The sequence below is a fragment of the Pelophylax lessonae genome (assembly GCF_965119305.1).
Source record: "Pelophylax lessonae genome assembly, chromosome: 4".
Lineage (NCBI taxonomy): Eukaryota > Metazoa > Chordata > Amphibia > Anura > Ranidae > Pelophylax > Pelophylax lessonae.
In genome coordinates this window covers 505,123,697-505,136,644 of record NC_138771.1, presented here as the reverse complement: position 1 = coordinate 505,136,644, position 12,948 = coordinate 505,123,697, and the positions used below count along the sequence as shown (strand labels likewise).

At 44.8% G+C, this 12,948-nt stretch overlaps 1 protein-coding gene across 1 annotated transcript in view; it reads left to right on the top strand.

Annotated features, from left to right (window-relative positions):
- The window catches only part of BMAL2 (basic helix-loop-helix ARNT like 2), a 121,122-nt gene that overhangs the window by 95,710 nt on the left and 12,464 nt on the right, over positions 1-12,948 (top strand). Inside the window, exons 9-11 of the mRNA XM_082252928.1 lie at positions 5,018-5,258; positions 6,440-6,546; positions 9,519-9,669. Of these exons, the coding sequence (XP_082109054.1) occupies positions 5,018-5,258; positions 6,440-6,546; positions 9,519-9,669 (499 nt within the window). The remainder of the gene's footprint in view (positions 1-5,017; positions 5,259-6,439; positions 6,547-9,518; positions 9,670-12,948) is intronic.

Here is a 12,948-nt window from a genome sequence, read left to right as displayed (position 1 = left end):
AGGATGGAGTGCAGAAGTAAGATCCCAGACACCAATGGTGAATTCAGATGGAGCAAGCACCCAGCCGTGATAAATACACTAACTGCTTACCAGATGGTGATCATATAAGGCGTTGTACAAACTCAGACAGCTCCACCAAGAAAATATATGCCACAGGATAAGCTCCAAATTGACTCTTCAATAAGCTCCAATATACCTTATCCTCAGGAGGTTTAAAATTTTGTCAGGTTATTTGAAAACGATTTTCAGATTCCATGACGTCCTGTATATTGACTCTCAGCATTCACTTTCTGTATATTGGCTCTCAGCATTCACTTCCAGCATTCACTTCACAGGAAGTGAATGCTGAGAGTCAATATACAGGAAGTGAATGCTGAGAGTCAATATACAGGAAGTGAATGCTGAGAGTCAATATACAGGAAGTGAATGCTGAGAGTCAATAAACAGGAAGTCATGGAATCTGAAAATCGTTTTCAAATAACCTGACAAAATTTTAAACCTCCTGAGGATAAGGTATATTGGAGCTTATTGAAGAGTCAATTTAGAGCTCATCCTGTGGCATATATGTTTCTTGGTGGAGCTGTCAGAGTTTGTACAACGCCTTATATGATCACCATCTGGTAAGCAGTTAGTGTAATCATCACGGCTGGGTGCTTGCTCCATCTGAATTCACCATTGGTGTCTGGGATCTTACTTCTGCACTCCTTCCTTTATACCATTTATGGACATTGTTGGACTGTTATTGGATGTTTTTGTCACCATTTTTGGCACTGCTTTTATTCTTTCTTTAAAATATATATTTGATCCCCTACCAACCAACAATAATTCTGGCTCCCACAGACTGGCTACAGGATGTGCTGATGTGGTACACAGATAAGCCCTGTCAATTTAACAAGGTGCCTCAAAGGACAACTCATTATGTTTATAAAAGACACCTGTCCACAGATTCTTTCTTCCATTCAAACCTCTCCATCATGGGCAAGACCAAAAAGGACATCCAGGACAAGATTGTAGACCTGCACAAGGCTGGAATGGGCTACAAGACCATCAGCAAGAAGCTTGGTGAGAAGGAGACCACTGTTGCAGCGATTATTTGCAAATTAAAGAAATACAAAATAACCTTTAATCACCCTCGGTCTGGAGCTCCATGCAAGATTTCGCTCAAAGAATAGGATGATCATGATAAAAGTGAGTGATCAGGCCAGAACGACACTGGAGGAGCTTGTGAATGATCTCAAGGCAGTTGGGACCACAGTCACCAAACAAATTATTGGTAACACATTAAGCCGCCATGGATTGAAATTCTGCAACGCCCGCAAAGTCCCCCTCCTCAAGAAGGCACATGTACAGGCCCATCTGAAGTTTTCCAATGAACATCTAAATGATTCAGAGAAGGATTAGGAGAAAGTGCTGTGGTCAGATAAGACCAAAATTGACCTCTTTGGCATTAACTGGACTTGTTGTGTTTGGGAAAAAAAATACTGACTATGACCCTAAGAACACCATCCCTACAGTCAAACACGGAGGTGGAACACATTATGCTTTGGGGTTGTTTCTCTGCTAAGGGTACAGGCTGACTTTGCCGCATTAAGGGGCCAATGGACGGGGCCATGCATTATAAAATCTTGGATGAGAACCTTCTTCCCTTAGCCAGAACACCGAAGATAGGTCGTAGATGGGGACTCCAACATGGCAATGACCAAAAACATACTGCCAAGGCAACAAAGGAGTGGCTCAAGAAGAATCACATTAAGGTCATGAAGTGGCCTAGTCAGTCTCCAGATCTTAATCCTATAGAAAATTTATGGAGGGAGCTGACATTTTGAGTTGCCAAGTGACACTCAAGAAACCCTAAGGATTTAGAGAAGATCTGTAAAAAAGAGTTGACCAAAATCCCTCCTGAGATGTGTGCAAACCTGGTAGCCAACTACAAGAAACATCTTAAATCTGTGCTTGCCAACAAGGGTTTTTCCACCAAGTACTAAGTCATGTTTTGTTTGAAGATCAAATACCTATTTTACTCACTGAACTGCAACTCAATTTAAAACATTTGTATCGTGTGTTTTTTTTCTGGATTTATTGCCTATATTCTGTCTCCATCATGTAAAACACACCTATGATATAAATTATAGACACTTACCGTAATGTTTTTGTAAGTGGGCAAACTTACAAAATCCGCAGGGGATAAAATAATCATTTTCCCCACTATATGTCCACACAAAGTCCATGACTACATATTCTTTGGATAGTTGTACATGATTTGTTAGGATGTGGACATATGGCACACACAGTTTGTGCTTCTTTCCAGCTATGGGTAAGGATTATAACTTCTGTTTTTTTTATTCTTATTGCTGTCTATGACCCTGCTTGGGAGATTCACCTCTCTATTTTCCAGGCGACCATGCTCCTTAATGGGAATTCAAACTTTTACAACTGGGAGTAGGTGAGGTAACGGGGTGAGGGAAATTTCTAGTTGGGGGACACCTGTTTAGGCGACAGTTGTCTTAGTAGAATTTCCCTTCACTTTGGTAAGATTAACGTTCAATTCCTGCTGTGTCTCTGGGACAGAAAAAAAGAAAGATAAACTGACGTGGGGTTTAAGCTTCCCCTACTCTATCCAAAACAACAAAAAAGTTGTGGTGTTTTATGCCTTTCTCAAACTTTTTACCATTAAGGTACCCTTGAAATAAATGTCATCGTTCAGAAAACCCCTACTAAAAATTTTATGTGCATTAGCTTGTTTATTGGTGTTCATGGGGGGAAGGTCTCCCCTTACATTGGTTCTCATTGGGGGAAGGTCTTCCTAAATTAGTGCCTATTGGGGGAAGATCCCCCTTACATGGTGCTCAGGGCTGCTAAGGTAGTACAACCAACCCTCCTGTACAGGGCCCAGGTCCTGTAAGTTCAACAAAGGGCACCTAACGAGGAGGAGGACTGACTGTACCGCCTTATCACTGAAAGTGATCTTTCTGTGGCAAATGGAGTGCAGTCAGCTTCTCTTTGCTCCGCTCTCTGGCTTTCAGCTGCTGCAGTGGGAGCCACAGGGGTATCGGTTCCATTATCTGAGCCCCTCCCCCTTTTTACCACCGAGATCATCCCCCTTGCCATTGCTCTGATCCTCCTGTTTGCCCCAATTACGGAGCTGACAGCTTCTATTCCTCTCCCTCTTCCTGGTTGCTTCTGCTGCAGGGCACAGGAGGATTAGGGGATCTGGTTTTAGGACAGAGAGGGGGATGGGCAGTGTTAAATGTCATATTTACTGGCCTCTTCACTTCCTGAATGAACACAGTGAAGGAATGGTACCAATCACTCGGTTTTTTATTAATAACTGAAGCAATGTAAACTGTCTTTACTATGCTTCCATTTGTGAATGAACAGGAAGCCTCTGTAGAGTGGTTCTCCTGTTCATTCACGAGGCTACTGGTAAATAGATTGAGGAATCCTCAGTATTTTCTGTCTCAAAAGTGAGACATGAGGTTTCTGCTAAGACCCCTGATATTTCACCAAAGACCACGACCCCCCCCCCCCCCCAACAGGGCTGTTTAAAAAATTTCAAAAGTGTTTAAAAAATAAAAGTAGGAGCTCAGTCACACATGCTTTGCTCTTTGAGGAACGATCCGCATTTTGGACTATTTTGGCTCGTCACCAGAGTGTATTTGACAGGCAGTAAGGAGGTGTTGTATCGCTGCTTCACTGCCTGCTTTAACCCCTTCAACTCCGCACTAGCACGCCACACGCATTCATTTAAATGTGTCATGTTCAGAGGGTATAGTTCCTGCCCCGGCTGTGAAGCGGGTGTGGAATGTGTACACCCCCAGCCGCTGCATCTGCCGCTAAAGGGGAGAAGCAGTTAGGGAGCGGTAAAAGGACAGCTCAATTGTGGGATTTTACCACCCTCCAACCTCGCATATGAACAAGCTCAAAGGGCTAATTTACACAGATACTCTAGTCATGTGAATAAGTGGTTTGTTTGTGTGGCTGGAGCTGCCTATTACTCTTTAGGGGCGAAGCAGCTGTATGAACACAGCCGCAGGTCCTAGATTGACAGGTGTACAGGCTTGGGTGAGTGGACCCAAATGCACACTGTCTGCGCTCGGACCATACACCTGGACCCACATTACTGACAAATTCGGACCTGGGGCTTTGTTCGTACAGCTGCTCTGTCCCCATAGCATAACATAGGCTACTTACACACACCTCCAGAGGACTCCAGCCACCTAAACCACAAATTCACACTGTACAGGCCACAGGCTCCATGACCTCATTAACACACAGAGCTTTATTAACTCAATACTGTTTTATTTTTTAGCTTTAGCAGTACTTTTGTAAGTCATGTTGTGCTTTTGTCCACTAATATTGATTGTAGTGTATTTTTAGCGAAAATATAATTTTGCTTTTCTATGGGGGAGAAGGGTGGAGCCTTGTCAGGTAGGCTGTATGAGGCCCCATCATTTTTAACAGCAGCCCTGATGGTGCTCATTGGGAGAAGGTCTCCTTTACATTGGTACTTATTAGGAAAAAGTACCCCTTACACTGATGCTTGTTGGTAGAGGTTCTACTTACTTTGGTGCTCATTGGAAGAACGATCCCCTTACATTAGTGTTCACTGGGAGAAGCATTCCCTTACGTTTGTGCTTATTGGGAGGTCTCCCTTACATTGTTGGTCAGTGAGAAGAGTACCCTCTTACAATATAGAGTCAAAGGGAAGCCTGTCCCTTACATTAATGGTAAGTAAGAAGAATGCCACACACATAGACCACTAGAAAGGTCATTAGTATTCTTATTTCCTTCCCTATAAAAGGAAAGGAGGGATCCACTGGCTGGCACTATGCATGATGCCTGCAAAGTGCCTGGTAAGAACACTATGCAGGCTTTATCAGGAGGTAAATCCACCTTTGATCACTGCTCAGGGAACCCTAGCAAATTCTGCTGGATTCCTGGTTGAAAAGGGCCACTTTAATAAATGATTGCCACTAAACCGTGTACCCTGCTTCTGACCTTTTTTTTTACTTTGCAGAACATCGGCGGTATTGTGCCATCCACTGCACGGGCTACCTTCGCAACTGCCTATCCAGCGAAGTAGGTATGAAAGAAGACAGTGACTCTGAGAAAGAGCCCTACAATTTCAGCTGCCTCGTGGCCGTTGGGAGGCTCCACCCATCCATCATGCCGCAGAGCCCTGCCGACATTAAAGTCAAGCCCACTGAGTTTGTCACACGTTACACCATGGATGGTAAATTTGTTTATGTGGATCAACGGTAAGGACTCTCAATCAATGCTTCTCCCTTTCCTTCCTATATTTTAATGAAAATGTACTTTTAATTTAGAGTAGAACTCTAGCCGAAGATGGCCTCATTTTTGAGTTAGGAAAGGGTTAGTCCAAATTGAGGAGATTTCACCTCCTGCCTGACAACAGATCCAGAAGTAGAAATATTCTTAGTTGGAACTCCCATGGCAGCAAAAGTGTAAAATGGTTGTAAACCCTCGTGCCTATACTTACCTGCTTTGTGCTTTGTGCACAGAGCAGTCCCGATCCTCTTCTAGGTCGTCCTGCCGGGGCTCCAGGCCACTTCTCTTCAATGGGTACCCCATCAGAAATCCACTTTCCATGGGGGCACCCATGTGGGCTCGTTCCTGAGTCCTGCTGCTGCGTCCATTGACACAGACAGCGGGACTCGGCCCCGCTCCCATCTCACTGTGATTGACAGCAGTGGCAGCCAATGGCTCCTGCTGCTTTCAATCTGTCCAATGAGGAGAGAGACAGAGGCTGGAGCTGCTGCGGTCATGCATATCGCTGGATCGGATCAGGCTCAGGTAAGAAAAAGGGGGAGGGGACTAGGGGAAGCGGCAGCACAGGAGGTTTTTCACCTTAATGCATAGAATGCATTAAGGTGAAAAAACGTGAGGCTTTACAACCACTTTAATAGAGACTCTCTTCTGGCTGGAATTCCACTTTAAAATAACACCATATGTCTGTAGTCACGGTGGTGATGGACCAGGTTGGAATTGATGAATATACTGGAGATCACTTACGTTTGGTTTTCTTATGTTTCAATCCCCTCACTTCCGGTCTTGATGACTATTCAGTAAAAAAGGGAAAATCTCCCCTTCTTAGAGCCCCTTACTCTCCCTTATGTCTAACATCCTATCAAATAGAAAACATCAGCCAAAACTAGGAATAAAATATTTGGCTGGATTTTGTTGTGTTCCATCCTTCCCTTCTAAGGAAGTAAAACATATTTTACTACCTTCATTATGTCAGATTTCTGAAACTTATTTGGTTCTGTTTTTTTTTTAAATTGAGATTCTGCTGATGCAAAAAGCAAACGTGTAACAGGGATTTACTAACTCCCTCGATGCCTAGCTATCCTTTGCAAGCGATAATTGAAAATGACAAGCTTTGTAATTACTTTACTCATCCACCTTGTGTATTTTTCAGAGCCACTGCTATTTTAGGGTACCTTCCTCAGGAGCTTTTGGGTACTTCCTGCTATGAGTACTTCCATCCAGATGACCACAGCCACCTAACGGACCATCACAAAAGTGGTAATGTCTATCTGTTCCCCAGTACTGCCTCTGTCCCTGCTGGATATTTTATAGCCAATTAACACATTTTATTGCCCCGTATGTCTGTGTTTTGGTTTCTGTGTATTTGGATCTTAAAATAGAAGTCCACAGAAGCCTTTGCTGAAAATATTCTCTTTTCAGTTTTTTTCATACTGAAAGAGATTGCTAAAAATGTTTTTTTTTTCCACAATATAAAGCTTTATTCAAAAAGAAAAAAGTTACAACATTGTGCTGAAAAATAAAATGTTTAGGTGTCAACACTTAGGGGTATATTTTTAAAGCAATGATCGGACATTCACCTAACATTAACTCCAGGTGAACCTTTCTGGCGCAAGTATTTTAAATGACTGTGATTGATTTACTACCTGTGAATATTTGGTGAAAGTTACATTCACTGCTTTTATAAATATCATCCTGTAAAATAGACCTGTGGGCTAAAAATTACATTCTCTCCATAATGCAGTTTGTCACTAGCATTAACACACTAGTTTTTGTTTTCTGAGTCCTCTGGAACATATTTTATTGTCTGTTTATCCTGCCATTAGTAGATTTTTCCACTTTCTGTAACCGTTCCAAACTGTCCAGCAAAAGTGGCAGTTACAGGGGTTTTTGGTTTTTCAGCTTTTTTTCTTAATTGTACATCACAGGACAGAGGAGAGTTTACTCTTACACTGTTGGTTTATGCTCCACTTCCAGGTGACAGCAGGCTGTCAAAAAGCAAGCTTGACACCGCTCAGCATTACCTCTTCTCGTTTCCAGTGTTGCCCCCATTTTCGCTAATGTTCATAGGTGATGGACCGCCCCCCCCCCCCCCCCCAATGCCGAGAGAGCCCTTTTTTTGCTTTAATGCTTGATTTATTTTTTTTTTTTTAAATCCTTCGGGATCTCTTGTGTCCAAGGAGGAATTTTCAGGTACTTTTACCATTGTATTCGAACAGCTGGAGGATATCTGTAAAGATTTGCAGAGAGATAACTGTGAGAAGTCTAGGTTTCCCTCCCTTTCCCCTACCCTTTCTTAGGTTGGGAGGCAGGGTCCAGTGAAGAAAAATCCTGCAATGCCAATTAATTCTCTGAAGAGGATGCCAAGGCTTTCATATGTCTCAATCTCAATAGTCAACATTGATTGCTATCACAGAGGTTGTCCATAAGAAACTAAAACTGCCATTACTGGAACCTTCATGGCCTAAGGTATCAGGGTTGGGGTCTTGGAAACTGCTCAAACCATCCTCTCTGTTGCATTCTCATTCTGAAAAGGATCTGTACAAGGACAGGGCCCATGATCCAGTCATGGTATCTGTGCCCCCTAAGCAATTTGTGCAGTAATACCTAATGCAAGACCTACTCCCCAAAAAAGTGGGTGGTCACTGCTGTGGACCTTACTTAAATGTGACCCTTTCTTTACCATTAGACTGCTGGTGTTAAAGGACCCTGCAAACAGAAAAATGTAGCTTTTTTTTTTTAAGGTATCCTTTTTCCATACTAGTCCAGGTGAGTGAAGGCCATAGTATTGCCTTCCTTTTTGTCCTGCTCCAAAGCATTGTAAGAAAATTAGTTTACACTGCCTGGGCGTGGCTAGCGCTGTGCTAGTCTACCTCATAGCCATGGCCTCAATTTGTCAATCTTTCACCTTTTCTGGTGGCTGAATGCTCCCGAAGAAGACTGGCTTCCTCTCGATCCACAATTGCTAGGTCGATTTGGTGTAACATTACCAGTATGCCAAATCCACTACGGGCTCACTCTACCAGAAGTATTGGTGTTTCATGGGCTTTTCAACAATAGGATTTCCAGGTATGTAAGGCCCCCACCTGGTTATCTGCTGATACATTCACTAAGTTTTACCAGGTGAATGTTTAGGCCTCTATGGATGCTGTCCTTGGTTAAAAAGACCTACAGGTAGCCCTATAAGGGCCTTGTCGTGTATTCCTCCTCTTATTACGTTGAGAGGATTATTACTGTTGGGTCTGTTAGCCATTTTCTGCTGTTGCCTGCCCCATACAGGATTGCCCCAGTAATCTATTTATTTATCTAAATATTTCTCCTGTGTCTGTTGAGAAAAGAAAAAGGGATTTTTGACTTGCCTATAAAATCCCTATCTTGGCGTACATCACAAGATACTGGTCCTCCGGTTTCACTCCAATATTGTTTGCTGACAAAACTGAGGCAATGTTGAGGCAATGTTGGGAGGGGTTATGCTGGGCCGTGTCAGGTTTTGCTATCTACGACTGCCAGTGTATAATCGCGTGGAAGAGGAGCATAACCCAAATGTCTTAGAATTAACTCTCCTGATTGCTGTGATGTACTGCAAATCAGGTTTTTCCTGAACCATCGGTGGTGCCGGCTATAACTGACAACACTGATTGTGGCTCTATGACGGCACAGAAGGCTCCCCACTGTCCAGAATGCAATACCGCAGCGGGAGGGATTCCTTCATCCACATCGAATTTGTGGATGGGGAAATCGTGGCATTTTCTTTCATTCAACCTACTGGTTGAAAGGAAAAAAAAAAAAGCATAATATATGGGCTGCCTTACAGTGTTAGCTAGAGTTAGAGTTTAATTTGTTAGTCTCTTATTCAAAGTCCATTTAAAACGACATGTTGATCTAAGACTAACCTGTCCACAGGGTTACAGTGGTGCTGCGTGATTTACTGCAGAACAAACAGCGTTGTCACCCTGTTACAGAAAGTCAAAAAATAATGGATCCGGCAGCTGGATTACCAGGTGGTAAAACTATGTTAAAGGGGGATGCAGAAAAACAGAAATTGCTGTGGTAAGGTCACTGCCAGCTTGCACCATAAATATAACTTTTGTTATTTGCCCTAGTTCTCCCTTAACTTTTTGGGCCCCATGGCTACTTGCAAACGTAAAATTACGCTACGAGAAAGATTCAGTTATTGCATGCAAGAATTAAATATTATTATACTGCTGATGGTCTGTATCCCCTTCAAACAGTTCTTCAGAGCAAGGAGAAAATTGTGACAAACCCATACAAGTTCAGGGTGAAAGACGGGTCCTTCATTATCCTGAGGAGCCAGTGGTTCAGTTTCATTAATCCGTGGACCAAAGAGTTTGAATACATTGTGTCAGTTAACACCGTGGTCTCGTAAGTCCTGAGGAATTTTCAGATAAATGCTTGTGTTAGTATTAAAGGGGACTGACTGGTCATGCATATAAGAGCCTAAAAGCGTTGCCTACAGTGTTCCCACAGGTTATTTTAATATTTAGTATATCTTTTTCTGACTCCACTGGGTTCACGTTGTTCATTTGTCTTTTGTTCTATCTCAGAGCTTTGGGGGAGGGGGGGCCCTCAGCCTTCACAGTGTCCTCATGGGATTCCAGAATGACAAGGAGGTGTGGCAGATCGGACTATGGGTAAAAGGCAGGACCTTCACTAGATGTGTGGCTGGGATCAGGGGGTAGAACAGTAAAGGTATTGCCCTTCGTATTAATAGGAATGCGATCAATGTAACCCAGACTTGGGTAAATTGTGGCCCCTGGGCTGTCCATGTTCGACCCGTAATGCCTCCACCCTAAGCAAGCCTCTCTGAGTCTGTCAGCTTCCTCACTGTGGAAGCTGACAGGCTCAGAGAGGCATGCTGACAGATGTCTATGTGTTGAGAGTTGTAAGAAGTGGAAGGAGAGAGCCCGATGAGTAGATCTGTACCGCGGGGAGGCTCGGTTCTGGTGGAAGAGTGTTGCCTAGGAGACATACTGACACTCTCCTGCCACTCTGCTACCCCGCCAAGTTCTTCCTATGTTAGCGCCTGCATGTTGCAAACCCCAGGAGCTGTGCACCTGTTCTTCACTCCAGGGCAGGATCTACAGAAATCCCACTGTACAGATCTTGGGCTCTCTCCTTCCAGTGCTTGCAGCTCTGCCAGTTATCTCCTGTGATTGTCAACTCCCTCACTGCTTTTACTAGCCTGCCCTACACCAACACTGTGACCAACAGAGGACATTTCTTCTCAACTGCTTCTAATAACCGTGGGAGCTTACAATCCAAATGAGTGTGTCAAGTGATACAAAAGGTAATAACTGTGGGGTATTGAGTTGGTGTAAGAGGTAAATTCACCTTTTAGATAGTGGCAGGGTTTGGCTTCCCTATAGAGAAAAGTTTTCAGGGGCTGCCTAAAGGTGCACAGAGTAGGAGATAGCCAGAAAATTTGAGGTAGAGGGTTCCAGGGGATTTGAGGGCCTCTGGTAAACCCTGAAGGCGAGCACAGGACAAGGTGATGGGAAAGCAGGAGGTCTTAAAAGGAGCGAAGGGGACAGTTTGGGTGATATTGTGTGGCAAGATTTCTAATGTAGCTCTGGGTATAGTGATGGAAAGGTTGAATGCTAGCATTTAAATTCTATTTGTTGAGCAAGGGGAATCCAGTGGAGGTATTGACAGACAAGGGCAGCAGACACTGAGTGGTTGGTAAGGTGGAGTCTGGATATGAAATTTACAGGTAAGTCGAGATTCCTTTTCTCCTAATCCTACAGTACAGGACACAGGCTGGATATTCATAGACCCTCGTGGTAGGCTATAATCCAGTGTCTTTGAATATCCAGCCTTTGTCCTGTACTCCCTAGATATGGAATTTTACAGTTGAGTCAAAATTACTTTCTCTTTCATTCATTGATGGACACAGCTCCTGATCTTTATAACCATTGGGTTATACTGCCGCCCCCTACAGGAGTAGGACACTAGGCAGAAAAATAAATCTGGCTATGCCCATGGGCAGTCCCAGGTGGTATACTCCTTCTCCTTGCCTAGTCAGGAGTAAGGACCTAGTTCCTTGCTAGGATCTCTGGTCCTGGCAATTATTATAGATAGAATTTTTTTCTCCTGTTTTTTTCCTGTGAGATCTACAATCAACTGCCAGAATGGGCGAGACGGGCTGCATAATCTAGATCCAGTGGTCACCCCAGTCTGGCCAGCGAGCGCGCCCGTACCTCAGCTCCGCACTAGGTCAGTCGCGACATAGCCCCATTTCGATAACATAGGGTTCTGTCTGGAGCAGTGCCTGCCTGGTTCCTGGTATGGTGAGTAGCTGTCCCCTCTCTCCCCCTGGAAGGTTTTGGGGTGGACATGGGCCCCTTCTTGGGACGGCCGGACCCCCGGGTTCCCCTCCTTCCCGTCATGCACCCCCCTTTCATCTGTCACCCATCCTACCCCCCGCCCCCTCTGCCTATGCTGGGGCTATGTGGGTGGTCTGGTCCACCTCCTGGAGTGGGGGCAGGGCGCTGTGCTGGCGATGGGGGCCGGGTCCCAACCATCCATCGATGCACTGACGGCGGTCTTGGAGTCCTTTGTGTCCCGAGTGGAGGTGGTTTTCAGGCGACGGGCTAGCAGAAAGTGCCCCACCACCTTCCCCTGCCTCATCTGTCTCATCAGATCCTGAATTTGATTCAGCCACCGTGGACATGGGTCCCCCTGCTGGGTCTGCGACCACGCACCTGGAATCCCCAGATAGTGAGGATGATTCCTCCACATCTGCAACTGCGCATGAAAAGGCACTGGTGGATGCAATGATTGTATCTGTGCATGAGACCTTGAAGATAGAGGACACAGCCGCAGCTGTGACGGAGGCACAGGTTCCCTTTGGCACTCACAAGCCATCCAGAGCCCCAAAGGTGTTTCCTTTCCCTGCCTATTTTGTAAGATATGTCGTTAAAGAGTGGGGACGACCAAAGCCTCCCCTTGCAACTTACTAGGCGTTACCTCTATGACTAGTCCCTTATAAGAAGTGAACTGTTCCTCCAGTGCAGAAGTTCAGGATGAAATCCATTGACACTGGAGGTGGCATCCCTGCATCAGGGGGATTTTCTTGCTTCTATCGACATCAAGGATGCTTACCTTCACATTCCAATATGTGCTGGTCACCAGAGTCAGGCCCAGATAGTCCAGCTTTGTGAATGGAGCTTTGTCCTGGGAGAGGAGCATTATCAGTTTGTGGCGTTACCCTTTGGTCTAATATCTGCTCCTCGGGTCTTCACAAAAGTGTTAGCCCCGGTGCTGACTTTGCTATGCCAACGAGGGATCGTGGTACTGGGCTACCTGGCTGATCTCCTTCTGCTCTGGTGGAAAACCTGGAGATCACAATATGAACTCTGCGGGAGTTCGACTGGATTCTGGATTTTCAGGAGTCTGCTCTGGCTCCATTCACAAAGCTGGACTATCTGGGCCTGACTCTGGACTTGGCCTTAGCCTTACCCAGAGTGCTCCTTTCTCTGGACAAACTCCAGGAATTGTAGGCTGCAATTCATCTCCTGCTGTCTAGCTGATGGTTAGCCCTCCGGACTTGAATGCGATTGCTGGGCCTGATGGTTTCTACCTTCGAGGCGGTTCTGCTTGCACAGTTCCATACAAGGTCCCTGCAAAGGAAGATTATGGCCA